At 40.5% G+C, this 27,007-nt stretch overlaps 1 protein-coding gene across 1 annotated transcript; it reads left to right on the top strand.

The window, feature by feature from the left end:
* Window positions 1-207: 207 nt before the first annotated feature.
* On the top strand, window positions 208-22,407 carry REEP5 (receptor accessory protein 5). The gene is made up of 5 exons (XM_082075570.1): window positions 208-466; window positions 757-850; window positions 11,812-11,950; window positions 18,505-18,673; window positions 19,910-22,407. The coding sequence occupies exons 1-5, from the start codon at window positions 349-351 to the stop codon at window positions 19,957-19,959; spliced, it is 570 nt and encodes a 189-aa protein (XP_081931696.1). The 5' UTR covers window positions 208-348; the 3' UTR covers window positions 19,960-22,407.
* The last annotated feature ends 4,600 nt before the right edge of the window (window positions 22,408-27,007 follow it).

Below are 27,007 nucleotides of genomic sequence, written 5' to 3'. Positions count from 1 at the left end.
GTCTGCAGGCTCCTCCTCCTTGGCTTTGTGTACACAGGGGAGCGCCGCCCTTCCAGGGGTGTCCCAGGGCACCCGACCTCCATTTCACGGCGCCGGCACTGCTCCGAGGGCCGGCGGAAGATGGCTCCCGGCTCCCAGCTCCCTCGCGCCCCGCCCCGCCCCCGGCGGAGCGACGCCCCCGGCCCTCCACCTTCCGCCACCTTCCGCCGGCCGGGTGTGCCCGCGCGCGGTGCCGCCCCCCGCCGCGCCTGTGGGTGGGCCCGCGGGCGGTGCCAGGGGCGGAGCGGAGCCTGTAGCTCGGCCGCCGTGAGCCCAGGGCTACAGATCGGGCATCTCGACGGCCTCGCCATGACAGCGGCAATGAGGCAGAGGTTTGACCGGTTCCTGCACGAAAAGAACTGCATGACTGCCGTGCTCGAGCGGATAGAGAGCAAGACCGGCGTCAACCGCACTTACATCGCCACCGGTGAGCTCCGGCCACCGCCCGCCCCTCTCTCCCCCGCCGCTCTCCCCGTCAGGCGCTCGGGGCCGGGGGCGCCTCGCACAGGGGCTGCAGGAGAGGGGCGGAAGGGCCCATGGTGTCGATCGTGGCTCCGGCTCCGGGCGCAGCGGCCGCGCCCTTCCCGCTCCTCCTCGCCCTCCGCGGCGGCGCTGGGCCGTCCCGGGTGGCGCGGGGGCGGGCGGTGACACGTCCCCTCAGCGCCGCGGGGCGTGGGGCCGTCCGCGCTAACGGCTCTCTGCTCTCTCCCCGCGCAGCCATCGTCGGGGTGGTGGCCGTGTACCTGGTGGTGGGATACGGCGCGTCCCTGCTCTGCAACGTCATCGGCTTCGGCTACCCCGCCTACATCTCGTGAGTGTCGCGACTTGATCCCTGTGATCACGGGGATCGCGTGTGTTACCCGCAGGGGGGAAGAATGCGGTTGCAAAATCTCAGCCCTGCCCTGGCGCGTGTCTGTCACAGTGGCGTTTGAGGACCGCGCTCCCAAAATGATGTTTTCCCGCCCAACCCTTTCCCGTAGCGCGTATGGATGCAAGGTGCTGAGTAGAGGATGAGGTTTCTTCCATCTGGCAAATGCTATGTAATAAATTACAGCCGGGAGATGCCGGGTAAATTCCACTCTTGCAAACCAGTGTCTGTAGTGTGCTGCATTTCATCTTTGGGTTCCTGGCTATGTCATCTGAGTGAGAAGTTGGATTGCTGTGTCTCACCTGCTGCTAGTAACGGGAGGGAGAGTTGCTGTTGTAATGGTGTTTGCTAAAACTCATACTGTCATTTTTAGTTGAGGATGCTTCCAGATAGGCAGGAAGGCACTGGTGCAGTGTCAGCATATGTTTAACACAAAGCACAAGGTAATGTAATAAGACAGAGATGCATTAAGGAGTGCTATTTACTCCAAATCCACCTAGCTGTTGAGAAGGTGAAAAGGAGGACACTGTAGCTCCTCTTGGGTGTAAAAGTCTTAAAAATATTAATTTTTCAAAGGAAAGCCTTCTTAGATGTTTTGGTTTTGTGAATACGTAGTATCTTTCATAGTCTTTATATTGTTATTAGACTAACATGGATTTCCTGTTGGGTAAGACCACAGTGGAGCGTGTTCCAAAAGACTTCAGAAATGTACTAAATAAAACCTTCTATGTAATTGAACACGTTTATAAAATGGAAGTCCTTCCCAGCTTTACTGCTATGTTGTTGAAATACAGTGCTTGCGTTTCATGTAACTGTTTAAATACAGTCAGCAACTTTTAAAAATACATTCTCTGTAATTAGCTGCTGGGCAATAAAAAATAGGTTCCTTCTCTTCTGTTTTTCAGAGATGTCAGGGACTGACTTAGTTTTAGATTCTCTGGAAACATCTTATAGTTGTGATTCCTAAAACTAAGCAACACTTTCCTAAATACTGTTTCCAGTGGGCATTAATTCAAGAGATTATAGGCCACAAACCCTGGAGAAACTTAGGTTTTATTTTCTATAAGGCAATTTTTAGTTGAAATCTGCAAGTGAAAATATCAGCCAACAAGGCTTCAAAACCTTAAAACAGTTGCATAGGATTTATGTTTATGTAATATTTTTTGTCTGAGTTAGGTCATTTATAAACTTACATAATTACTTTATAAAATCCTATTTACATTTTTTAATTTGTTTTAAAACTGGTTTGATATTATATTTTAAATCTGCTCTTATGTACTGTGGTGAATAAACTGATAATATAAGCTCTTAAGAGTTGTGGAGGCAAGACAGTAGCAAATTGAATATGAATAATGGGGTTTTCTCTTCCAATGTTTTTCTTCTAAATCTGGATATTAAAGAAAATAATTTTAGAGTGTATACCCTTTTTCATATTGGAAAGTGGCTTTACATGTATGTTAATGTGAAAAGTTACCTCCCAGATAGTAGTACTATGGAGTGTTTTGCGTTGTTTTCTTTTTTTAGTAATGAGTACATAGGCCATTGTCCTTGGCTAGAGTTTTTATTTAAAAAAAAAGAAACCATTAATAACTTGCATATGAATACAGTGCCGGTTTTGTTTTTTCCAATTCACGCTCAGTCAATGCTTTCCCTTCAGCTGTCTTTTTAATGCTGATACATTTATAATCTTGGGTGAAAAATCTTAAAACGCATGTGACGTGCTGCGTGCCAAGCGTCTTTCAGGAGCAGCCTGCAGTCAGGCTCCTGCTCATGAAGCAGCCTGCTGAGAGCACTGGTGGGCTTGGTCCCCTCCCCAAGAACAGAGCTGGTACGTCATGTTTTCCCACACGCACTGCTCTGCCCCCAGTGCCTGCAGAGCTAGCAGCCTGCTGTGGGTGCAGAGGAGACATGGGGGGGCATGTGGCAGCGCACACGTTTTCATGGTCCTGTTTAGTGTAAACTCAGCATAGGCAGTATTGGCCTTGCCAGCCTGTACAGGGTTACGGGATCAGTCTGATGGGGCACCTGTCCTATCCCTTGAGATGGCTTTCAGTCTGAAGTCAAGCATGGGGTGCCTGAGCATGAAAAAGGGCAAGACTCCTCATTGATGATTACTCTTATTCCACTATATGGTTTCTTTTTGTTTTGGTCCTACCATGGCGCTGCCCATGCATACTGTAGGATCTCTATCCTAATGCAGGGCTAAGCTGTGAGAAGATAAAGCTGAATTACTGGAGTGATTCCTGCTTTTATTTTTGCTGCTCTGGATCCCATACTGCAGTCAGGGTGCTGCTGAGTGCTGTCCCCCATGCTCATAAAAGCATAGAGACTCAAAGCATACAGAACACTAACCAGGGTGGTTTGTTTAGTCCTCTCTTCTGTTCAATCTGCCCCCCTTGAAAAGACAGCTGAAGAGCCTGCTATGTGAACTCACAGTAGTGAGACTTGCTTCCTGGCTTTGGGTAGAAGGCAGTTTTCAGCTATTTTCATCAGCTGCAAACACCCTCAAATGGCTTTTGCAGTAAAAGCTGTGGCTTCTGGAAGAGGTCAGGACCTGTAAAAGGAACATGTTCGCATGAGGTGTTAGTTTGATGTTTACACAGGTGTTTCAACAATGGATCCAAGCCTGAAATGCCTCAGAAAGGTACAGAAAGAGTAAACAGCAGATTTCCCCAGTTAACTTACATTGATCTACTTCATAACAGAGGAAAGTATCATTTCTGCCTTGTCATTGACTGAATGGTTTAAAATGAAAAACAATTAATTACTCAGTCAGTCTTCAGCAGAAAAGACATTCGTGAAGGAGTGGGACAGATGTCTGTGTTCTGAGACCACTTCCTGTCCTTATCACTGTTTAAAATGGCAAGGAGGCGAACGGTTGTGTGACTCATTTGGAATGTTTCAAATCTGGTTTATTAAGATTTTAGTTTTGGGTTACCTTGTTAGTCACAGTGGTTACTGTTCATCTCTTTGCTTGCTTGAAAGAAAATATATTGGAAAAAAAAAAAAACAACAGGGAAGGGTGCTCAGCTCAGATTTCAGTCTGTTCACACTTGAAACCAGGACAGTTTTATGGATGTACATGTACCTGCCTGTCACACCTTGTATAATTCTGTAGTTTATTTTCTTTCATTTATGTCCTTCTCTGTGTTCCTTGTCTGTGTGTGCCGCTCAGCAGGTGCGAATTTTGGCGGGGAAGTGCTGGAGGCTGTGGCGGCTCAGTCAGAGCCAGCAGATGGGGAGCACCTGGCTGCTGGCGTGACGTGGTGCAGCTGCCTGCAGTCACACCGGTGACACCGCTGGGACCTGCCCCAGCCAAGGCTCAAACCCACGGGCCAGGGGAGCAGGCAGCTCCAGGGTCAATGCCAGCTACAGTGTCAGGCAGGCACGGCCGTTCCTCTGCTCCTTCCCCTTGTTGGTGTTCACCTTTGCTTTGGCCAAGTCTGTAGTGGTTTTATACATGGAGGGGTTTCCAATGATACAAAGTCTTCTCTAAAATCTGAGTCTTCTGTGCTGTGTCCCCAGCAAGGGCCTGCCCGAGGCTCTTAACGTAGGCATAATTCCGCAGTAGTTTTCCAAGTAAATGCTATGTGTCTGTTTCCCAGTAAATCAGGCAATCTGGATTAAAGTTTGCGATAAAACCCTAGTCTGCTTCCCTAAAATTCTGTTAAGTGCTATGTGATGAAATATAAAATTAATTTTAAGTTGAAATCTAGTATTTGTTTGCAGGCTTTTGTATTTGTAGTAGGCCAGTATTGAAAAGTTTACCACAGATTATAGGAACAGCTTTTTATAACTCTAGCGAGTTTTAACTGCACAAAGAAGAATATGGAAGAAGTGAGTGTTGGCAGTGTATAAATAACCTTGCCAATATTTTCACTGCTTCTCTGAACTTTCCAGAGCTAGCCAGTTAAAACGCAGCTCCACCCATAGCCAGTGGTGGTGAACTGCCTCAAAAAAATTAGAGAGCAAAAAGGACTGGAGCATTTGACTAAGAAATGCGTGCAAAGGACTGGAAGCTTCAGAAGTGCTGTTATGTTTGCAAAATTGCAGAGATGAAAATAGCTTCAGGCAGTAAAATGTCTGAAATTATTACTGGTGCCTTCAAGGGAGAAAAACAATTTAGTACAATCATGTCTCCGCTTTGGCTAATTGGCTGCTATTACTTCAGTTTAGCTGGTTTTACTATGTAAGTGCTACTTGTGGCATTTTACAAACAGGAAATAATCTAGATTGATTGTAGAGACATATAAACACACAATTCACGTCTTAATTTTTAATACTGTCATGGTGTCTTGACCCTTCCCTTGCTTCTTCCATACCTCTAAAAGGAAAAACAGATTTTCTTTGGTCACAGTTTAGAAAATGTAAAATTGTTTCTGTATTTGTTAAGAGGTAGGGCTGCAAATTTGCTTTCTCTTAACAAATTTTGAGGAGAACACTTTTTTTCCTTCACAGAAAATGCTGCATGATACACTAATGTTCACAAGTGATGTTCTGTTGCTGCTTTATGAAAGTGATTTGAGAGAGCTGGTGTATCTAACCAGATTCACAACACTCAGTATAAATATAAGTAGAAAGTTTCAAATCTGCCTGCACTTACACCGTTTCCTCTCACAGCTGAGACTCTTTCCTGGGGCTTCAAACAAAAAAACACCCATATTTCAACTTTTTGTGTGTGTGTTCTGCCAAATCAGTTCCTCCAAACATATTTACTTTTTGTCTTCTAGGTTTTAGAGTGCCATGATAAAACAAAAACTGATGTATCTGTCAGTTGGTCAAATGGTGTACTTTCATTTCTACAGATAAGAAGTAGTTAAATACAAGAGAGCGCCTAATATTATGATATCTGTAGGAAATTTGAAATTTACCTTCCATATATTAAGTGCAGGTTAAAAAGGTAAAGGTCTTTGTATACAGATGGGTCCACAATCTGAATTAAACTCACTGAAAAATTTCCAGCTTATAATTGATGCGGATACTATTTTTAGGGACTGTGGATATGTTTGAGACATACGTGACATTTTGCCAGACCTTTTTGACCAAGATGCACTGCATTACTGCACCTTGCATGCACTCCTCTCTCTTACTCTGCTGATCTCTAGTGACTTGGTTGATGTAGGCCTACAGATATTAAAGCAATAGTTAAGAGTGACAGCAGTGGGGTTTGCTGGCAGGTATTTTTAAACTACCCTTCCTCCTGCTGAGTCACAATGCTTTGAACATTTGATGGGTAGTATGTCAATGCTGTATGCTGAAAAGGTGAGATGGCGTAAAAAAGTGAAATTAAAAAAATGTGGACTATTTTTAGTTGTTTTTCTTGTTTTCCTTTTTATTGTGTTGTGGTGATGTACTCTAGCTACAATTTTAAAGTCTTTGTTCACAGCTACGGTGCTGTCTGACACAGGAGAGCTGGCAACATCTTGCTGTCCCAAAAGGAAGGAGGCCGACTTGTCACTACGTGTACAATGAGCAAGACACAAGTTTTAGATGAGGATAATGAGGCTGTCTTCAGCTGTTAGGAAAAATGCAAACTATCGTAAGGGCCCATGAACATGAGATAAAACTTATTTAAAAAAAAAAAGTTTCAAAATTTTATTGCTACACAGGAATGAAATGAGAGGATAGCTGTTTGTTTTGTTTTGTGTTTTCAGGAGTCTAGCTTTGTGCTGATTTAAAATGTCTGTAGGACTCAGTTCACTGGTGGGCAAAAAGGCATGTGTTCCTTTTGTTGCCTCAGTCTCAGTTTCCTTTGAAGAAATGAAGGTAGAACCCTTCGTACTACTGTCATGTTGTTTGGCGGTGTTTCCTAATAATGTCTTTCCCTGCATGGACAATGAGCCCCCTTGCTATCCTTCATGAATTTTTTGCTGCCATCTTGTGGATACACAAAATTTTGAGCAAGGGGAGATGGCAGACGCATACTGGGGCAGTTGTATAAGTGCATTAGGCAGGAAGATGGTTTGGTATCTGGAAATGCATGATTCTGCTATTGTAGTCAGTAAGGAGGAAGAAAGATGGAAGGCTGGATGAAAATGCAGAAGACAAAATAAAAAACATGAATACAGACACACGGGTACTTGTTTCACTGGCAGATGTCACCAAGGCAACCTGCCAAGATAAGTCTGAAACGAGTTAGACAGGGTACCAAACTGAGGAAGTCTGTGGTGCAGTGGAGTGTTGATCCCACAGTGGTGTCTGGATGGATGGCAGGGAGTAAATTATTTTTGAGTCTCCACAACCTGCTCTAAAAAGTTGGTGTACACTGTAAGAATAAGCTCTAGAAGTGTAGTTAATTTCAGTGTGTAGTTTCAGTTGCTTGTTTTTGTTATGTTATTTTGTTGTTGTTTTCGTTTATTTGGTTGTTTTTTGTTGTGTGTTGTTGTTTATTTGTTTGCTTTTTAGATAAACAGGAGGAAAAATAAAAAGTGCTATATTTGCCTAAGGGGGTCACAAATACGCCTGCCTACTCATTTAGTATAGCACTGACTAGAAAACTGAAGGAAGGATGCACAAAATTATCTAGTCCTCTCTAACTGCAGCATGAACACTAGCCTTATTGGAAGCTAACCTTTTGTCTTAAACTTTTAACTTTATTTATACAAGAGTCATCAGGTACACCTTGTAAAATTGCAGGGATTTGAGTGATAACTTCTTATGAGATGACGGCGATAAAATTTGGCATTTCTTTATTTCTGACTTCCACATCCTATTAGCTAGACTCAGCTAAGAAAAACAAAAAAAGCCACAGCCCAAACTCATAACTGGTGTACTTATGATATGCTTATTCTGTGAGTACTGTATGTGTGAATTAACTCTAACAATGATTTGTTATGCCAGAGCTAATTCAGGAGTGTATAATAGCTTCTTTTTGGAAAAGAGCTGTTAGTTAGTTTGTTTGTTTTTTTAAATGAGTCAGATGCTTTAAGTGAAAGTACTTGGCAGCTTATGAAAACTGGGCCGGTATCTGTTACTGTTACTTGACCTAGAGTTCAGTTTGACTGATTCTAGGATGCACACAGTCAAAATTGAGCCAGTACTCTGACACTGTAGCTACAAAGCTGATATAAGCCCTGGGCCACTGGAGAGCGTGGCAGCCTCTGCCTCTGCTGTTGGCATCACCAGCTAGCAGGGTTACTGAGGAACAGGTCTGGCTAAAAATGAAGCTTTTACTTGGCTCCCCATCTTGTCTGCATGAGTTGCAATGCTGGCCCATGGCAGGCCATCTGCACTGCTGGACAGGCATCCTTTTTTAAAATAACTGAGCTGTGATGTTTACCATGTGGTCTGCTGGAAGCTGTTCCTAGTGACTGTTCTCACCTCTTACATGTAGAACTACTGTAAGTAGTTGTTTGAGGCTTTGTTTAAAGTCCTCTGCAGTTGGTACGTAAGCACCGTATAAAATACTTTGTGATGTGTAATTACTACACGTGACTAATATGGACAGCATGTGTTTTATTTTTAAATTTGAAATGATAGGTTTTGGATGCACCTTCCTTTGTTGGGAAATCTTTATGTTCTGTGCTAGTGAGACTGACTTACTTGCTGTTGCAACATATGAATAACCATTACAAGAGGGCTACCCTAAAGCTGGATGTACTACTGGTGCCTCTTTATGTATCTTTTTGCTCGTTGATGGAGATTGCATTTTGAGTATCAGACTGATTGATTAATGAGTTAACATGGAGAAGAATAAAATGTTCTTGGCTTGGAGTAACGTGTGATCTGTCTCCTAAGGTTAATTGTACAGAGCATTACACTATGATAATACTTGAAAGTTTTTAGAATAACTTATAAAACAAGTCCAATGAGGGTGCTAGCAGATGCAGATGTTAGTGGGTGTTGTAGGGGTCTGCCACCTGAACTTGTCCCATGGTGCCTAACTAGATCAGATAACATTATAGGAGGAGGAATGTGCTGCTTTCTACTGTGTGCAAGGAAACACATGTGGATTTGATGCTGTGTGTGAGCTGGTTAAATCAGACCAGTTCTTGTCTACTTGTAGTATTGCTGCTTGTGACTGTCTGAACATCGAAGTGTCCATGTATTCCCTTCAAGACATCACCTTAAAGTACAGTAACTACAGCAGCAGGTGGTGAACACACAAAGGGAGTGCACCTGTGGCACTGCAGTTCTGGCGCTCTTCTTAAAAGCCATCTGCTTTTACAGGAGAGAAGAGAGTAAAGCATGCCTCTTAACACAATGATAGGTCACCTGCCCTTCACCACAAAATTGAAGATTCTAAACTTTTTTAGGAGAACTTATTTTCATGATTACTAAGGTGACTGTTAACAAAAATTTAAAAATGCTTCCTTAAAGCTGTGGATGGCTTTAAGATGACTGGAAAAGGCTTAAGATAACTGTTAAACAGCAAGACTGTTAGCAGTTTCACTGCAAAACTTTCTCTCACAAATACCAAGCTAGCATGCTTATTGTGGTAAAGTAAGCCTCCCCCTATGGCTCTAATGGAGAAGTTGTCAGCAGAAGCAGAGAAATTCACATGATGAACCCCTACAGCAATTTTCCTTAACATCGAGAAACTTTTGCAATCAGTTCCTTTCTTTCCTCCATTCATCCACCACTCCCTTACTAGTCACATGTGGTTTTTGCTTTCCTTCAAGAAGTATGGTTTCACAGCTTGAAAACAGATCAATAGTGCTCTTCCTTACCTTCTGTGTGTGGTGTTCTGTTGTTTTACAGGGCACTCTCACCAAGCAGTATTACAATAACTGAGGGGTGCAGCTGTAGAAAAAAATGTGGTTACGAGTGGGTGGGCAGGAGCATCTGAAGTTGGCACTGCCTTTGAGCAGACCGGCTGTACGACTGTTTCCTAACGCTGTGCTGTTAGCATCAGCAGCAAGCACACCTGTTGCTGTCTGCTTGTGGAAACCTGTTCTTCCAGTAGTGCTGGTGCAGAACCTCATTAACAGTGCCCTATTGTGTATGGTGGAGTAGGGCAAGAGCTGTTGCTCTCCCCATCATGGGACCCTGCTAGCCTGCCACGAACTGTAATGGAAAAAATACATAAATTAAGTATCTGATCCTCATATTGCATTTCAAAGTAATTCAATCCGGTAGCTACAGCAATTCTCTCTGCATGTGGTGGGTTTGCCAGTACTTTTGCTAAAACATAAGGCATGTCACATGAGTTTTGGGTTTTTTTCTTCTTAATTTACAAAACTAGGAAGTTACACAGTCCAAAGTGGTTTTTTGGTTACAAACCAGGAAATACAGTCCCAGCCAGCCATCTCTTCATTTCTATTTTGCAAACTTCCCCAACTCTCAGTCTTTTTTATGAACTAAAAGAAATTTGCACCTTTGGTATATCCTACAGATGCTGCTTCAGCAACAATGTAGCTAATATTATGGGAATAAGTTAGAAAATAATTAAAACTAAATTAATTAAACTGAATCTACAGATTTTAATCCTATGGAATGAGTGGAGAGGACAAACGCTTTTTAATACTCTTAAGCTTCATATTATCAGGCTTACAGTTGCTAGCATTTCCTTCTAAAACTTCTTAGAGTGCTAATCTGGCACTTGGTGAGTCTCAAGCTTCCGCTACTTTTACTGAAGAAAGCACATGTACTTCTTTCTTTGTTTCCTATTTTTAGAACGGTATAAACTTAATTCTCCTAGCAGCTGGAGAACAAAAACCTGGTTAATCATTATGCAGGAAGCCCAAGACTTTACTAGAGGTTGCTCCACCCTGTTCTTAATACTGTAACCTACATCAGAATTTGTAAATCTTGCAGGAGTGGATTTGTAGAGCAAAACAATTGGCGATGCAGATATTTAGTCCTCACTGTATGTGATGGGTGGGTACTGGATCTCCTCTGCTTCTGTAGGCTAAGTGCATGTTAGTAGTTAGAGCAAATCTTACGGTTTACCTTTCCAAAGAGGAATCTAGTATATGTACATATCAGTAAAGATATTTGAAATTCACTTCAAAATCCTGACGTAAATCTAAAATTTTAATGTAGATGCTGTTTGCATTGGGAGGTGCTGGTCTGTTACAATCCCAGTAAGAAAGGCATTCAGATTCCGTGAAGCATCGTTTAAAATGCTATATATTAGACCTAACACTATAAAGAAACAGAATAGTATAGTGAATCTTATGTCCCTATAGATGCTGGGAACTCCAAGTTGTGCAGTGCTGAAGGGGCCTATGATGCAGCATACTGTGCACACCTCACCTGTAGACAAGGTTACCCCATTTTGATAATTTAAGCTACTGTAGGATTTTTGTTTCAATACAACTCTATTTATGGTACCTACTGTCAGAAAGGAAGGATGTTTATTCACTGTTGGATACAGGCAAGGCCAGGCAGTTTGTGTGATTGCTAGTACCCAGTAGGAACTGCCTGTGGGCTCCTCCATTCCAGTGAGCCTGCTGAGTTCATCCCGCAGCCAAAGAGTTTGTGCAGCACAGCAGAGCCCTGAAAGCCAAGCTGAATGTGCAGCACAGAGCACCTACTTGGGTTAAATGTCATGTAGATCACTAGCGCTTTCATGTATAACAGTGTTCTGGTCAGGATTACCATAATGCATCCAGGGCTGGAACTGGCAAAAGATTATCACCTCTCTTCCCTGTCTTGTGAGCTGTCTGATGAATGAGGTGAGGATGCTCACGTTTTTTGTTTGGCTTTCTTTTTGCAATCAGAGCTAGAAATAGCTGAAGTATCTTTTCTTTTTGAAGTCTTACATGTTGGGAAAAGCTTTGCTGTCCAAAGACCTTGGGCATATTGTATGACAGATACTACTTAGTTCTAATCTGTGGAGCATATAGAGAAATTAAATGATGAGGATTCACATGGAACAACAAATTTGAGTCATAAAAACTTCACCATCATAGATGAGACTGGTGCTACTGATGTGCTCACTTGTTTTGTTTTCCTTACAGAATCAAGGCCATTGAAAGCCCCAATAAAGATGATGACACACAGTGGCTGACTTACTGGGTTGTGTATGGTGTTTTCAGCATAGTGGAATTCTTCTCTGATATCTTCCTCTCCTGGTTCCCTTTCTACTACATGCTAAAGGTATGTTAGTTCATGTGTCCCCTCTCCTAAAATGAGATCTTTGATATAACTGATTTAATGTCTTCAAAAGCACATTGGTTACAAAAGAATCCCTCGGAATCATTCCTGGGTCACACTGTATTTTTAGACGGTGGTTACATGTAACTTATTACTATGGAAGTGATCTGTTTACTGCTGATGGTTTTGTGAGGCAAGAGGGGAAGTTGGGATGGGTGGCAGGAAAAGGTCTGCCATGTTTTCAGGAAGAAGAGACAGTGTAGATGTACCATGGAATAACAGTTCTTTGTCCTGGTGTTCAGGTAAATCGGGCGAAATTACAGCATGTGGTAAACATTACAGGATGGTTCCATTTTTTTCTTTTAAGTGCATTAGTGAAAGTGGAGAGTAAAATCACAAAGGCAGCAAAAGGAAATATTAGCTTCTCTGCTAATGGGAGCAAAGGAAATTGCAACATAAAAATAGTTTGAATCACACAGACTTCATTTTTAATTAAGACTACTTTTCTGGAAGGAAATGGCAGGTATCAGAAGAGCTTGTTGCTAATCTATATGTTAGTGTAGTTTAACTACAGACAGTTATTTGATAATGTGTTCTGAGCTTTGTTTGTCAACTAAGGTGTGGCTGTATTGCAAGTAAACTTTAGCATATTAAATTATTCTAGGAGATAGCAAATTACCATGTATGCTAGAGAGTCAGTTGTTTAGCTTAAAGAACTGTTACCTATTTTCTGTGTCAATGAGCTGTTCTATTCCTTCTCTTCTGCTTTGCTAGCCTGGTTTAGCCCCATCAAAGTTCTTGAAAGGATTTGCATGCAAGCTATTGTGATGAGGTAATTTAAAATTTTAATGGTAAGGTCCGATGCTGCCAAATGCTTTTTCCAGAAAATGCCATGTTTTGAAAACAAAAATTGACTTGGACAGCTCAGTTACACTTCTGCATTGTTCCTTTTGGATCTTTAACAGGCATCAACTGTGCAATCAGTTGGACACATATTTCCTCAGCTTCCCAAGAAAAAGCACATATTTGAACTATTGCTTCAGACTAAAAATATGATAGCCTGTCTCACAAAGTTAGTTCTCTCCCTCTTTTTTTTTTTTTTTCCGTTAATCAAAAATGAAAATATGTCTTTCCACTGTAAGCTTAATGTTTTGGGGAAGTTCTTAAGAAAAATCTGCTAATTTTGAAGTTTACCATGGCGAAGCCATATGTGAATGTTTTACTGTTTTAATATATCAGGACCAAGCCAAATAGTGAAAAAGTTCATCTGATCTGAATAGGATCCAAAAGGATTTCTTATGGCACTGGAAGAATCTGGTCTTAACCATTTACAAAGTTATTTTGCATCCCCAACTTCACCTCACAGTTTAGCAGGATAATGACTTTGCCCATTGTCTGCAGTGATGTATACTTGCAGTTCTGTGAAAATACGGTGTATTTTCAGAGCTTCTTTCCTACCTTGGTGGTAAAAGCCGTGACGATGATTTCTTCATGCCAGCACAGCACTCTGTATGAAGAGCACACAGTTGAAATTCAGGCTGACTTAGCAAGTAAAGACAAACCACAGATGATTCTGATAACACTGTCAGAAGTACCACTTTTGCTTACAGTGGTACCATCAACAGTGAGGTACTTTTCTTAGTTCGGCAAAAGGAAGCAGTTACGGTAAATGCACTGCTTTCTGTAATAACTGTCAAAGGCACAGAGGAGTCAAGTATATACTTTCAGTAGTGGATAGGAGGAGAGGTTTACATCTGTGATACAAAGGCAGATGGAAGTTGCTGGCTGAGAATCAGAAAACATTGCTGACTGAGTGGAAGGATGGAAGGTACTGCATGTGGGGAGCAGAAGGAGGCTGCTTCCAACTTCCAACCCATCCACAACTAAAACTTCTGGTAATGCAGCTTGTGATATTTCCATGCCTCTTTTGTGATGTTATGAAATAGAAGCCCAGATATGTCATTCATTCAAATTTCAAGCTTGCTTTCATTTTCCAAAAATGCTAAGTTTGCATATTCACATTTATTTGATACAACTTGTAGCTTGCTTGCAGACTGAGTTTCAGCTGCTTAGTATTTCTATATGCCTTGACGTGCAGGATTGAGCCATGGATCATAGCTGCTCCTGTATTAAGCATAGGCTATGTCACCTCTAAGTTCTTAGCACGCTAGGAGTTTTTACATAAAAGTTGGTGAAAAGCATGTGTAATAAGTCCTCTGAATATGTGTTACAATGTTTGCATATATTTTTTGTTCCCCAGTTGAAGACTGTTTTGAGTTTTCTTGAGCTTTGTGGGTTTTTTTGTAATGCCTACTTCTTATTTGGCTGTGCTTTTTTTTTTCTCTGAAGCACAGGTGTCACGGTTTGATTGCAGGGCAACAATAAACCATGGCAGATGCTTTGTTAGCCCCCTCTGCCCCTCAGTCTCTCCCCTTCCCACTGAGTTGATAGGAGAAAAAGAGAGACAGACTTGCAAGTTGGGGGGAAAAAAAAAAAAAAAAGTTTGACTAATGCTACTAATAAAATAGAGAAAATAATACAAAATACACAAACCCAATGTCGAATTGTCCCAGTAGCTCCGCGCTGCTCCAGCAGCTGCAGGGCAGGGACCCGGAAATCCTGGGCTGGATTCCTCAGCAAACCGGAACCGGATTCAAGGACGCAGGGTCTGTCATTAGCCCTCAGATCGCAGGGATGACCCACAGGGTCCTCCCCACATGCCGGCCATAGTCGAAGACAGAGTGAGACCCTCGTGATTGCCCATTTTTATATGGTGTTATGACATGGATGGGATGGAATACTTACTTAGTCAGCTTTAGTCACCTCTTCAGTTTGCGTCTCCTTGTCCCTCTCTGCTTACAGGACGTGCATCCTTATTTGCAACCTGCATTCCATTGCTATGTCTACCAAAACATGTGTCCACCTACAGAAAAGTGCAGTTACTAAGAAGAACTTAGCTGAAAGGAAAATTCACTAAAAGAGAAATTGGTCTTGTTTTTAACAAAACCAGGACAACAGAACACACATACAACTCATGATTTCATGTGTACGTGATGTGTTTTACAATATTTCTGTTAACTATGACAATATATATTTGGCATTCAGGTATTAAAATTCTGTACCCAGAGAAAATAGCAGAGGTTATCCTAGGAGTATTCTTGGTAGTGGAAAGAGAAGGAGACTTCAGACTCTGCTAACAGTTCTGTCTTCTTATATAGGAACAGAATTTCTGAACAGGATTCCTAGCAGACACAGCACACTGTGTGCATTATGCAAACTGCCACTACAAGGCACTCAGTCAAATGAAGCAAGAGAAGTTGTTGTGAGTGTGTTGAAGTGCCTAACGTGTTGATCTGACTCTGATTTAAGACAGATCTCTTGTCCTTATACCCCATGTAACTAATTATTGATTTCAGCTAAAGATCTGCTTCACTTCCCTTTGTTTTAATGACTGCAGTTTCCTGTTAGGAGTGTGTTCATACTTTGTTCCCATGATGCGTGTCCTGGGTTTCTGTAGTCTTCTGTCTCTAGAAGCTTGGAGCTGGCCATGGGCCTGCACGCTGTATTTCTCTGCTGTAGTGGCAAACCCAGCTCTTTGGTTTGGTGCTGCCAGGGCAAGAACAGCTGTTAGTACCAGATCCGAGTGGGTTAGACCCAGCCCAGGCATCTGCTTGAGGAAGTCACTCCATTTCACAAATTCCATTCCCTCTGCTGGCTGGTCTGGAGGGTCACAAAGAATAGAGTAATTTTTTTTTTTTTTCCAGTTATCAGTTTTATCACTCTGAACTTTCTGTACCTTCTAACAAACCACTTTATTTTTAATAGTCTATGTTCAGTTTCACAAGAAACAAGGGAAGAATAAGTTAACAGTCTGACATTGTCAAGCTTTGAAAAGACTGAGACTTTCAACTTCAGTTGTGTGTCCTTTATAAAATGTATATAATCATCTATTTCAGTACATTTCAAAAGCAATCGGTACTTGAGAACAAATCTATAACTGTAAAAGATTTTTGTTGTTGTTGCTGACTAGATTGGGACAAAGCTGTGAAATCAAAATGACTAATTTTGTTTCTAGGCAAGAAGTTGGACTTCAGAGGAAGTTGGACTTAGAGCTGAGGGATTTCCTAAAATAATGGAGAACTAAATAACATCTTTGTGTATTGGAACACCTAAAATAACCATCAGTAATCGGCTAGTTATTCTTTAACAGAAAATAACATCAATATACTTCTTAGCTTTTAATGAAAGATAACAACATAAGATACTACATTTTATTCTTTCTGTTATATTAACTTACAAATAGTAGAAGCTTTTGAAAATCTATATTCTCTCACTTTTTGCCTTTATTTCCTCTGACCATGCATAATGATACTGCATCAGTTGCTCCTTGCTGGTCCCAAATTTTATTGTATGTTGAATTATTTCTCTTAGTTCATTGAAACGTTCCTGGTAGGCATTCTTACTGGTGGGCACTTTACTTTGAAAAACCTTTCTCTTCTGGGACAACACTCCTTCAATTCATTCTGTTTTGACACCATGTCCAAATAGTTTAAAGCTTACCTAAAAAGACGGTAAATTATTTTGGCAATATCTTCTGTAGAAGGCAATTGTTATCACCAGGAATCAGTGATCCTTTTTAAAGAGAAAGCCTACCTTCCCAGCTCCAAGTATATAACTGGGTTTCTCTAAAGGGAGAGGAATGAAAAGTGGCCTTAAAGAAAGGAGTACCACTCTCCTCCAAAAACAGTAGGTTAAAGATGTTTTCTTCAACTGATGTGCATCAGGGGGGGGGTCAGTTTTATGGTGGTGTGCCCTGTCATGAAGACAAAGCCAAAATTTTACAGGTATGAAGAGCAGAACCTATAGCACATTCAATCTCAATATCCCTTATCTGACGAAGAATAGAGGGGAGATATTATAAAATATTTGGAAGGTTTGCCTGAAGAAGACTTCGTGTTTTTCATAATTGAAAAGGGATTTTATTGTCTTTTTTTTCTTAAACTCAAATCGGAACCTTTATTGATGTAAATCACCTTGTAATGGTCATGTTGTTGTTGAGGAGTTTCTTATGCAAACAAATGAAAACAAATAATTTGGTGTGGTTCTTTGTGGTTTTACAGTGGCAAATCAAATGTGTGAGGGAAAGGAGAGGAGACCGAAATGTCTGGCTGGGCACAGTGGAGTTCTGAAAGGGTACTGTGATAGAACTTGTTTCTAGGAAACACTTCTGTGCTATGCAGTGTACTGGAACCCTCATAAATAAGTAACAAGCTTTGCTTTTTTTCATTTAAATGGCTTCCAGAGTCTCTAGCACATGCACTGAAACATCTCTTTGGCTGCTGTGAACACTGCTGTGAAAACTGGAAAACTTGGAAATCAAAGCTGTATAAATAAGTGCTACTCTATTTAAATGAAGACTTTTACGCTTGTGCTTTTGTTGTAGTTTAGATGATTAGTGTGATTTTTGGTGCCTAACATAGCTAATTGTGTGGTCAGATGGATTCAGGAGGAAGAGTTGAGGTTTTGTTGTTGTTGTGTTTTCTCCCTCTACTCCCAAACATGTGTGGAAGTCCTCAAACATTTAATCATGTCTAGCATCAAAACAAAGCACATTTTGTCTGAGCCTGGGGTGGTTTGGTTTTGTGTTTCAAGATGGTCTGTGGAAAGCTATTCTGCCTTTATTTTCTGGAGTGGCTTTTGACACAGAGTAATATTGTACTATTTGTGTCTGGAAAGAACTGTACAATTGCTGAGAAAATTTGCTTGATTTTATTGCAGTTTTATTTTCTAAAGGATTTTTATATTTGCTTGCAGAGCTCAGGCAAGTGTATTTATGGCACTACCTGTCCTTTAAATGTTTTGAGCTTGTTTTGCATAGCTGTCTTTGTGTTGTGTATGACAGTGGAACTGAAGCCAAATATAGGTGCTTCAGTAGTGAAGGTAGATATTTGTAATACATTTAATAGCCTGTTTTTCCAATCCCCTTTGTAAGGTGTAGAAATATTACCCCACACACAGTGGCAGTGTTTGCTTCCCAGAGAGCAGATTGTGCTACAAAAGCGATACCTAAGCTGTGCAATCCAAAAGCATTACCCTTGTTTGCGTGCTCTGTGTAGATTGGGACATCTTTCCTCCTGGTATATGTTCTGGCTGGATTTAAGTGATTTAGGGACCTGGGCCTTAAATCAGGCCTGTGCCACATATAGTTTAGAAGTAGCCAGAGACACTAATGTTTTGTCTAATCAAGTTTTATACTTCTACCTTTTTAAAAAGCAAACAAACGAAGTACATGGAGTCTTGATACACCTGCTACCAGAGCAGCTTTACTGCTACAGCCCTCCTTTTATCTTGTCAGTATCCATGAAATTATTCCAATATAAAGATTCACTGTATGTAACTAAACGGATGTGCATACTGATTGACTGTGACCTTAGCACATGAAGGGGATGGTGCACTGTTTTAAATATGCTCAAGTCTGTGGCAGAGTTAGGAATGCACACTGTGCCTTGTCTCCTACTCGTTTCTTCTACTTATGCAGATGTTCTTGTTCCTTCTAGTGTGGCTTTCTGTTGTGGTGCATGGCTCCAAGTCCTTCCAATGGGGCAGAGTTTCTCTATCATCGAATTATCCGGCCTTTCTTCCTGAAGCATGAAGCTCAGCTTGATAGTGTTGTTCAAGACCTGAAAGACAAGGCTGCAGAGACTGCAGATACCATCACTAAAGAAGGTGAGGAAAAAACTGCTCACTAATCGCATCAAGTAGGAGGAATTGCCCTGGGCAACTCTAACATTTACAGTTAGTATTCATCATTTTTGGGAAAAAAAATGTAAGAAGACTATGTAAATTATAAGGGAGATAAATTTGGGTAAAGATCCAGGACAATATGATTGCGGTGGATCTCACTTTCTAGGAGTGCAGTTATGATAGAATGAGTGCAAACTATGTGAGTGGAACAAAAGATTAATTAGTTTGTATGTCTTCCCACCATACATATCACTATAAACATTCTCTCTAGAGGCAGATCCGAATGTCCTCACAACATACCTTCCATAAATACAGTTATTGTTTCAGTGTGTTCTTCTGTCTTCTAAAATACCATCTCAAATGTCTGATAGTACAGAAGGGCTGCCAGTTGTGTAGTAAAGCATCCCATCCCTCTAGCGTGTGACACCACACAGCTTGGAGTCAGCAGACTTGCTGAGGGTATTAATGTTTTAAGTAGCTAAAATAAAGGTTTATTTCACTTGAAAGGAAAATTATTTATAAGGTATTTTGAAGTGCCTTGTGTCTCCTTTTGCCCAAACACTGCAATGCAGTCTTCATTTCCTCTTATTAATTTAAGCAGTTTTCCTGTTGGTATTAAATTATCTGCTTTTTTCAACTATGCTTGTAAATTTTGCTGCATGACCCTTCCTCAATCACTATTACTAGACAGGTGTCTTAAATAATGTTCTTCCCTGTTGCACATGGGATTTTTCTGTCCTCATTGCATCACTTAGTCTTTACATGTAAAAATCGGAAAAAGAAAGATTTCCACATACATAGATTTCTACATACATATATTTTCTAAGAAATTATGTACACGCACATGCATGTACACACAAAATACCTTAATGTTATTCAAGCCCTGTTTCATCAGCTTGGTAGTATATTTCTTCCTGTAAACCTGTATGTCCTAAACACTCTGAGCAACTCCATTTTATTGATACAATAGTTGTAAGTGACTCTGTGCTGTTTATTGTGCTGTTCCTTGCTTATGGTTTATTTTTTTTAAATCTTCGTATGACCATTTTTATCACTGTTTGTGTGTATATATATACAAAAGTTGTGATTTTTCTTTTGTGATTTTTTTTTTTTTTTGTGACCTAAGAGGATTTTTTTACCAATGCAGCTCCAGAACACTGAACAGGCCATTTAGTCTATAGGCCTCTTATGCTTAAACCTGCTTTTATTTTCCTGCAGCCAAGAAAGCAACAGTGAACTTACTGGGTGAAGAAAAGAAGAGCACTTAAATGTTAATTGGATAAAGTTTCCCTACAACTTCCTTCATGAAGCTTGATGTTATTGGGAACTGTGGTCTAAATTCAATAATATTGCCTTGGAAACATTTTGATATATTAAAGGAATGTGTCATAAGTTTGCTTACTATTTTGCTCTGTCTGTATAGAAAGTAAGAAGTCTTACTTAAAAGCAATGCAGTGGGCAGCATCTGAAGCTTAATGAAAACATTTTATTCATCTTCATGCAGAGGAAATCTTTCAGTAATCTCTTCCTGTAGTAACATAAGTAAAAGTATATATCCCACAGGCTCTGCACTTCAGTTGTCTCCATGTATGTAATGACTCTTTAACACTTTGACTGTGCTGTGTCTGGTCAAACATGAAGCTATCGTGTAAGAAAATACTGGTCTCAATGGATGTTCTTGAATATACAGGGATTTATGGTAAGAGATGGCATAAGGGCTGTATTCCCCACCAATAAAGTTGTACATGATGAAATTACATGTTCTAGGCACCTAAAGATAGAGATTATTCACTGTTGCATGTTTTGTTGTAACACAGTATTTGGTACAGTGTTTGTATTCTTAAATGGATAGATATTAAGTATAGGAAAGAGTAACTTTAAATAAGTCATGAAGCCTATATTAGTGTAAAATGGATGCATTAAATTGCACAGGACTAGCACAAGATGGCTCAAGTACAACTCCTTGCCTCTTCTTGCTAAAGAAAGATGTCATCTAGAATTGTTAATAGAGTGCCTTTTAGGATCACACTCAAAAGCCGAAACCACCTTTCGCTAAGGAGGGATACCATTACGAACTTTTTCCTAGAGTCCTGTTGAAATATTAACTTCCTTGGATGTCAGTCTCCCGAACTACATCATTAATGGGATGGACTACATCCTCCATGAGCTCTTTCTGCTACTAAAAATCTGCAAGCTCTTTTGACTGTGCTAAGAACAACTTTGCATTAGCACTGAAACTGCCTGAATAGAGATGCTTTTGTCATTACTTGCTGTATTCCTCACCAGCCAGTAAGAATGCAACCAAAGTTGTTAAGAGAATAAAGGCTTTTGTGCAGTCAGGGAAAAATATTTTTTTAACTAATTCTGTATTTCCTCTTTTGTAGTGCAGTATTTTCAACAAATTCAGCATGAATTACTAAAATCTCCTTATTGTAACCTCTGTGGTGGTGTTTAAAGCTCACAGTAATACTATGACAATTCTTAACTCACAGAACATGCAGAAGGAGAGCTTAAGCTTTTGATACGATGAAAAGTGATTTCTGGTCCACAATCTTAAATTCAGAAGATTTAACCTTAAAATAGACTTTGAAGACTTTTGGCTTTCTGCAACAAGTTGGTAGATAAACATTTACATAAAACTGTAAATTTTCAGATGCAAGAGCTGCAAAAGAATGAAGCACACAGTGTAACTCAGCATATCAGTTTTAAATTTGATGTGTATTGCAAAAAAGTGTCTTAAAGCATTCTAGGCTGGAAAGCAGCCCTTAGGGCTCTCAGCTTGGATAGGCAAGTATGAGACACACTGTGCATAATTTTCTGTAGGACAGCATGCAGTTTGTTATTTGAAAGAAAAAAAATCTATCACAGGTGATCATTCCATGACAACTTTGTGTTATGAGTGGATGTGCTGAAGAGGATAAAGTTTACAACAAAGTTGGAGATGTAAGCGAGTAAAAGGTTTGAAGTGACTCACCATTGAACTGGTTTAATTTCTAGTGTTATCTTTCTCCGTCTTAAACCCAGAGCAATTTTCTGTAAACCGTATTAAACCCCAGTGTTGTGTTTTAAACACCATTACCTGAGTATATCACAGTCATGTGCCCAGTCTTAGTTTCACCTTTTGAAATAATAAGTAAGAAATAAAGCTACTTAATTTTCTAATTGATTTAGGTACGAAGTACCATGTAACTTCCTTCTTTAAAAGCTGCTAGTAAATTTTAGACTTTCCAAGGCTAATGAGCTCTGCACTAGAGACAAGACTTATTTTTCACTTCTCATACTACTCAACAGTTGTTCTACTGTTATTAATGGGGATAAAACAGTTCTAGGGAAGTGCTGAAACATTAATTCACATCTCTCAGAATTTGTTAGGCTTTAAATCAACTTCTTGTCTTTACAACTTCGTATTTTGTGACCAGCAGCTAAATTCAGTGCTCCTGTGTCAGATTTCTACTTGAACTGGAACTACCACCTGTTTTCAACAGAACTTGATCTCATTGCTTCCTTTGATGCAAGTAGAAATGCCTGAATTTCTGCAGCAAATTATCCTTTCCCGCAAGTAGCTCCAGGGGGCTGGCACTTTGAGAAGTGTTCTTCTCAAAGTCTTCTTCACAGCATTTATGTGCAAATGTTTGTACACACATCTACTCCATGTATGTGCTGAAGTTGTAATGTGCTAAATAAAAATGGACACAAATAAAGAAATTCTTCCAGGACTGGTATGCTGTGTCAGTATTTCTTGAGAACCTTACACGACAACAGTGAAAACCTAATGATCTTTACATTATATTAACTTTTTTTAGTCCAAACATCATTACTGGGGAACTAGTAAAAACATCTTTAAGAGCCTGAAAAAAGTACTTCTGCTTCATTACTGGATCATGGGGTGTGACAGGGCTGTTTGAGCATTAGGCCTTAATAGAAGAGTTTGGAACCCAGCTCTGTTCTCAACAGTGAGCACCACAAGTAGTTGCCTACACAGTGCAGCTTCCCAGACTTTGTAGCCTTGCTCATCTAAGGAATGATCAAGGTTTAGCGTTATTTAGAAACACGGGGAAGAAAAGCAGTAAACTACAGGGATTTCGAAGTTTTTTCCTCACCCATTGATTTTCTGGTGTTCTATAAGTGACTGAAACAAATAATGCTGCACACTTATTGGTGTGGGAGGGGTATGCTTAGAATTCTTTCTGCTACCACTGTAAGTAGGACATTCCTTCTGCTTTATCTTATGCATTTCCAAACTCAGCAAAAAGGAAAGGAAAAAAAAAAAGTTCAGAAGAACATTAAAAAAAAAACCCTACAATGAAAATATTGCCACTAGTGATATTAAAATGAAACCAAATTCTTCAAACGAAAGCAACACTGTAAACAAAGAATAGAAATTCTTTTGAGTGGTGGAAGATGTGACTTAATTACTTGTCAGGTCAAACCATCACAACTGTTTTAATTTGACAAAGTTAAGTGTCTTCAGTTCACATTCCAGCCTTGTCAACTCTGTTGAAATAGCCTGAGACTCAGCACAATAATATTATGACTTAATTCTTTAGCCATCTCCCACCCCTATTTCAAATTCAACCAAGAATAACTTCCTTATGCAAAGGAGGGAGAATGGCGTTTTAAAAAACAAAATCGCAAATTCTTATAGGTCATAGGTCATATAGGTCATAGGTATTTCCTGTAAACTGCACATTTTGGCAACCATGCAAATATAGTGAACACCGGTCTTGTCTTTCCAGAGAACTTCTCTGTCCAGAGTGATGGAACGAAACACTACCCGAGGACTAACAACCAAGGACCACCAAGGGAGTCCTCAGTTGTACAACCATGTTGACAAAACTTTCTGAAGAGCATATTGCCCACTGTACATAAAGCATTAGGCTATTCCAAAGCAAAAAAAAAAAAAATCCTCAAGATGACATGAACTCGTCAAGTAAAAAATAATTGAAGATGAACTTTGGATTGTCTTTTGGAAGGCCATGCAGTTGATGCCTTTGCTGAGGCTGTGGAATTCCACAAAACAACACTTTGTATACCTACCATTTTGTATCAGTGCATCCTTGCCAGAGAATTCTTCAACCGTTCGATTAGATACGCCTAAATTCTGTTATCTGGAAAAATAACAAAAAGCCCCCACGCCCCCTAAAAGCCCCACAACAACCAACTAAACCTCCACAGAGAGAAAAAAAACAAACACAAAAACACCCACACAAATACCAACTAACCAAAGCCACACATACTGTTTCATAAGAAATAGCACTACAATGCCTACAACGCAGGCTCCTCAGTTTCTACATGCAGTGTCCCGTGCTCTCTCCCAGGTCCCACACCACCAATGACTCTCAGTTTCCTCCCAGCTCCCCAACACCAACCACTGCAGTGTATTCAGTTCTCCCATCTTTTCAGGCCCTTTAGAAAACAGCATCTGACTTGGTGGGTTTTTTTTGCCAGATCTAATCTGCACCTAATCTGTGGCTGCATGAATGATGACTGAACACTCATTAAATGCAGCTTGGTCAGAGCAAACTGCCAACCAGAAAGGATAAACACTCATTCCCTTGCCTTTCCTTGTCCCATTTGGGACATAGAAAGTCTCTTCGCTGGCTGATGCATTAACATCATCTTCCATCCTGGTTTGATCACTCAGCTTCATGACTTATGGGAACGTAACGTTTTTGAGCCATCTACTCTCTTTATCATGTCAACCAAATGACCTGACAGGCTCAGAATAAAGCAACAGATGAAGAGAGTATTTGTATTACATTAAGCCTTTTTTCTTTAGGGAAAAAAACCACAACCCTCTTTGAAAAGCAAGATTATTTTATCCTAAGAGGTATTAAATAACCCTGTGAAGGCCAGTCTGTAACAAGAAGCAACTAAGTAACAGGTATCCAGTGACAGGATATGTGACAATGGTTCCAGCTGGGCCAGGGGAGGTTTAGACGGGACATTGGGAAGTATTTCTTTACTGAGAACGTGTTCAAAGCCTGGATCTAGCTTTCTAGAGAGGTGGCTGATACCCCAAGCCTTACAGTGTTTGAGAGGCATTTGGACAATGCCCTTAATAACCTACTTTAGCTTTTGGTCAGCCCTGAAGGGGTGAGGCTGTTGGACTAGGTGGTCATTGTAGGTCCCTTCCAACTGAAATATTCCATTCCATTCCAACACAGACACAGTTGCAGCTACAGAGAGAAGGAAACAAGAGGGTCACACCATCTTCCACACTCTCAGTACAGCACATATGAACATCCCAGATAAATATGCTGCCTCAAAGAAGAGTTCTGGCTAAAAGACTTTAAGCCTTAAGTGCACAGAAGGAATAGGATATACACACAGCCAACCAAGTTTTTTTAAGAACTCCTATTTTCTACAGAGCTGGTCTTTGAGAAATTTACTTCATGGCTGAAGGTGGAGAACTACATACAGTCATACATTATTCTTGCTTCCCAAGTTAAAACACATTTCAAAATAACCTTTTGAAACTCACTTTAAACCAAGAACTGAATAATGATGGTTGTGCTTCTGCTACAGCAGCTATGTGCCCTCTTCCATACATCTGAAGGAATAAAACATCTATCTCACAACAGTTCTGAATTTTCATTTTTAATAATTTCTTTGTTGATTGCCTCTCTTCAGACCTGCTTAATGCCCAATGTCAATGGGAATGTTGCTGACACAGAAACTGCTATGAGGATTGTTATGCAGATTCTGAGCTTGCATGTCCATTTCAAATGCTTAATCTTTGTCTAGGTACCAAAAAAAAAAGTATAGGAAAAGACAAGTATATACTTTTGAACAGCTGGACTAGTATCTTCTGGAGGGACACCATCTTAGATACAGAGCAAATTCCCACTCGGCGATGCACATCTTTGTTATTATTGCCATCTACAGGAAACCACAGACCTTAGTGTCTTTTTAGTAACTACGCTGCCTAAGCAGATTCTCAAAGAAAACTGTAAAAGACAGACAGGCAAAAAGAAAAAATTGGAAAAAAAAGACACCCATTACCACCCAGCTTGCCGCTCAAAAAATTATTTTCTATAGATAACACTGAGAGCAGCAGTGGTAGTATTTCTGTGTTTTTACAGCAGCCGTATCTCTACTCCCAGTCCCACAAAGGCCTCCAATCATCTTCCCTGTTCCAGGAACGGGGAGGGTGAAGGGGAGAGAGGAAGTATGCTGAGGAACGGGGAAAGACCTGCAGAAGAACCCGATTTACTATCTTGACCCACTTGTTTTTAACCCTCTAAGGAACTCAGTTTATTAAAAAAACATGAAATACAGAAATGAAAGCCTCGTTTACAAGCTTAACCCTGGCAGGAGAGGGCGAGTTGCGTTGAACTTTCTGAGGCCTCATTTAGGAACAGATAAGGCTCGTGTATTTTAAAGCCAGATAGAAATCAAAAAGAGCAAAACAACGCACTCATTTAGAGATGGGGGATAAGCAGGCAGGGGTTGGAGGAACAAGACTTCACCTCCCTAAGGGTAATAATCATCTGATTTCCTAACACTGCACAATTTGCTTAAAAATAAAGCCAGCTTTACTCAAAATACCCATAGAGCTTTCTTTGTTAATCTGATTGAATCAGAGTTTTATTTATTTTAGCTCAATATTACTCTTTTCAGAAATCTTTCTCAGTCTTTTGTGCAAGATCCTTGCGCTTTAAAATAGCTTCACACTATTTTTGGTTCTTTGATTGGGAAACTTTGGTAAGCAATGCCACTAAGATTCTTTCTCAATACACACACACCATAGCACAGACAAGTTCTTATGATATTTAATTTCTGGCCACTGAAAACAGATCTCCCTCCGCATTTTTCAGCTGTCTGTGGTCTAAAGCTCTGACTTACAATACTCGGGCATAACATGATCATGACTTGGCTGGAATTATTCCCCTCCACTTGACATCATGCAGCTGAGTTATCTTGTACCAATTAATTTGCAGAGAGCTCTCACTTTAAATACAGTTTCAGAAAAGTTACTCAGCACTCAGGAAAAGCCAGGAATAACTTGAGCCCCACAATCCACGGGCAGTTACAGTCTTTCATGTCACAAGTGTACCTTCCACTCTTGCTTGCATACTTTACTTGGTATTTTTCCCCACGTTGCAACTAACCTGTAGCACTTTCCTAACTCTGTAGAGTGCATGCAACTAGCAAGCTCTGACCATATCCAGTCGCCTTCTGTAACAAAAAACTTGCAGACAGCACCTGTTCCCACGGCATTTCACGAACTCACAGATATCATTTAACTAACTTCCCAAAATGGTGTTTTCAAGGCCAGACACTCCAAAGTAACTTGTGGAAACTGCTAAAGCA

The sequence above is a fragment of the Streptopelia decaocto genome (genome assembly GCF_964273445.1).
Source record: "Streptopelia decaocto genome assembly, chromosome: Z".
NCBI classification, from domain to species: Eukaryota; Metazoa; Chordata; class Aves; order Columbiformes; family Columbidae; genus Streptopelia; species Streptopelia decaocto.
The sequence above is the reverse complement of the archived record's forward strand: the minus strand, read 5'-3'. Positions and strand labels throughout refer to the sequence as shown.

Excerpts from the sequence above, each read along its gene's own strand:
- REEP5 (XM_082075570.1), top strand. The coding sequence starts at position 349 with ATGACAGCGGCAATGAGGCAGAGGTTTGACCGGTTCCTGCACGAAAAG. Across the intron at positions 467-756 it reads CCGCACTTACATCGCCACCG|CCATCGTCGGGGTGGTGGCC; the intron begins GTGAGCTCCGGC and ends CTCCCCGCGCAG. Across the intron at positions 18,674-19,909 it reads AGATACCATCACTAAAGAAG|CCAAGAAAGCAACAGTGAAC; the intron begins GTGAGGAAAAAA and ends ATTTTCCTGCAG.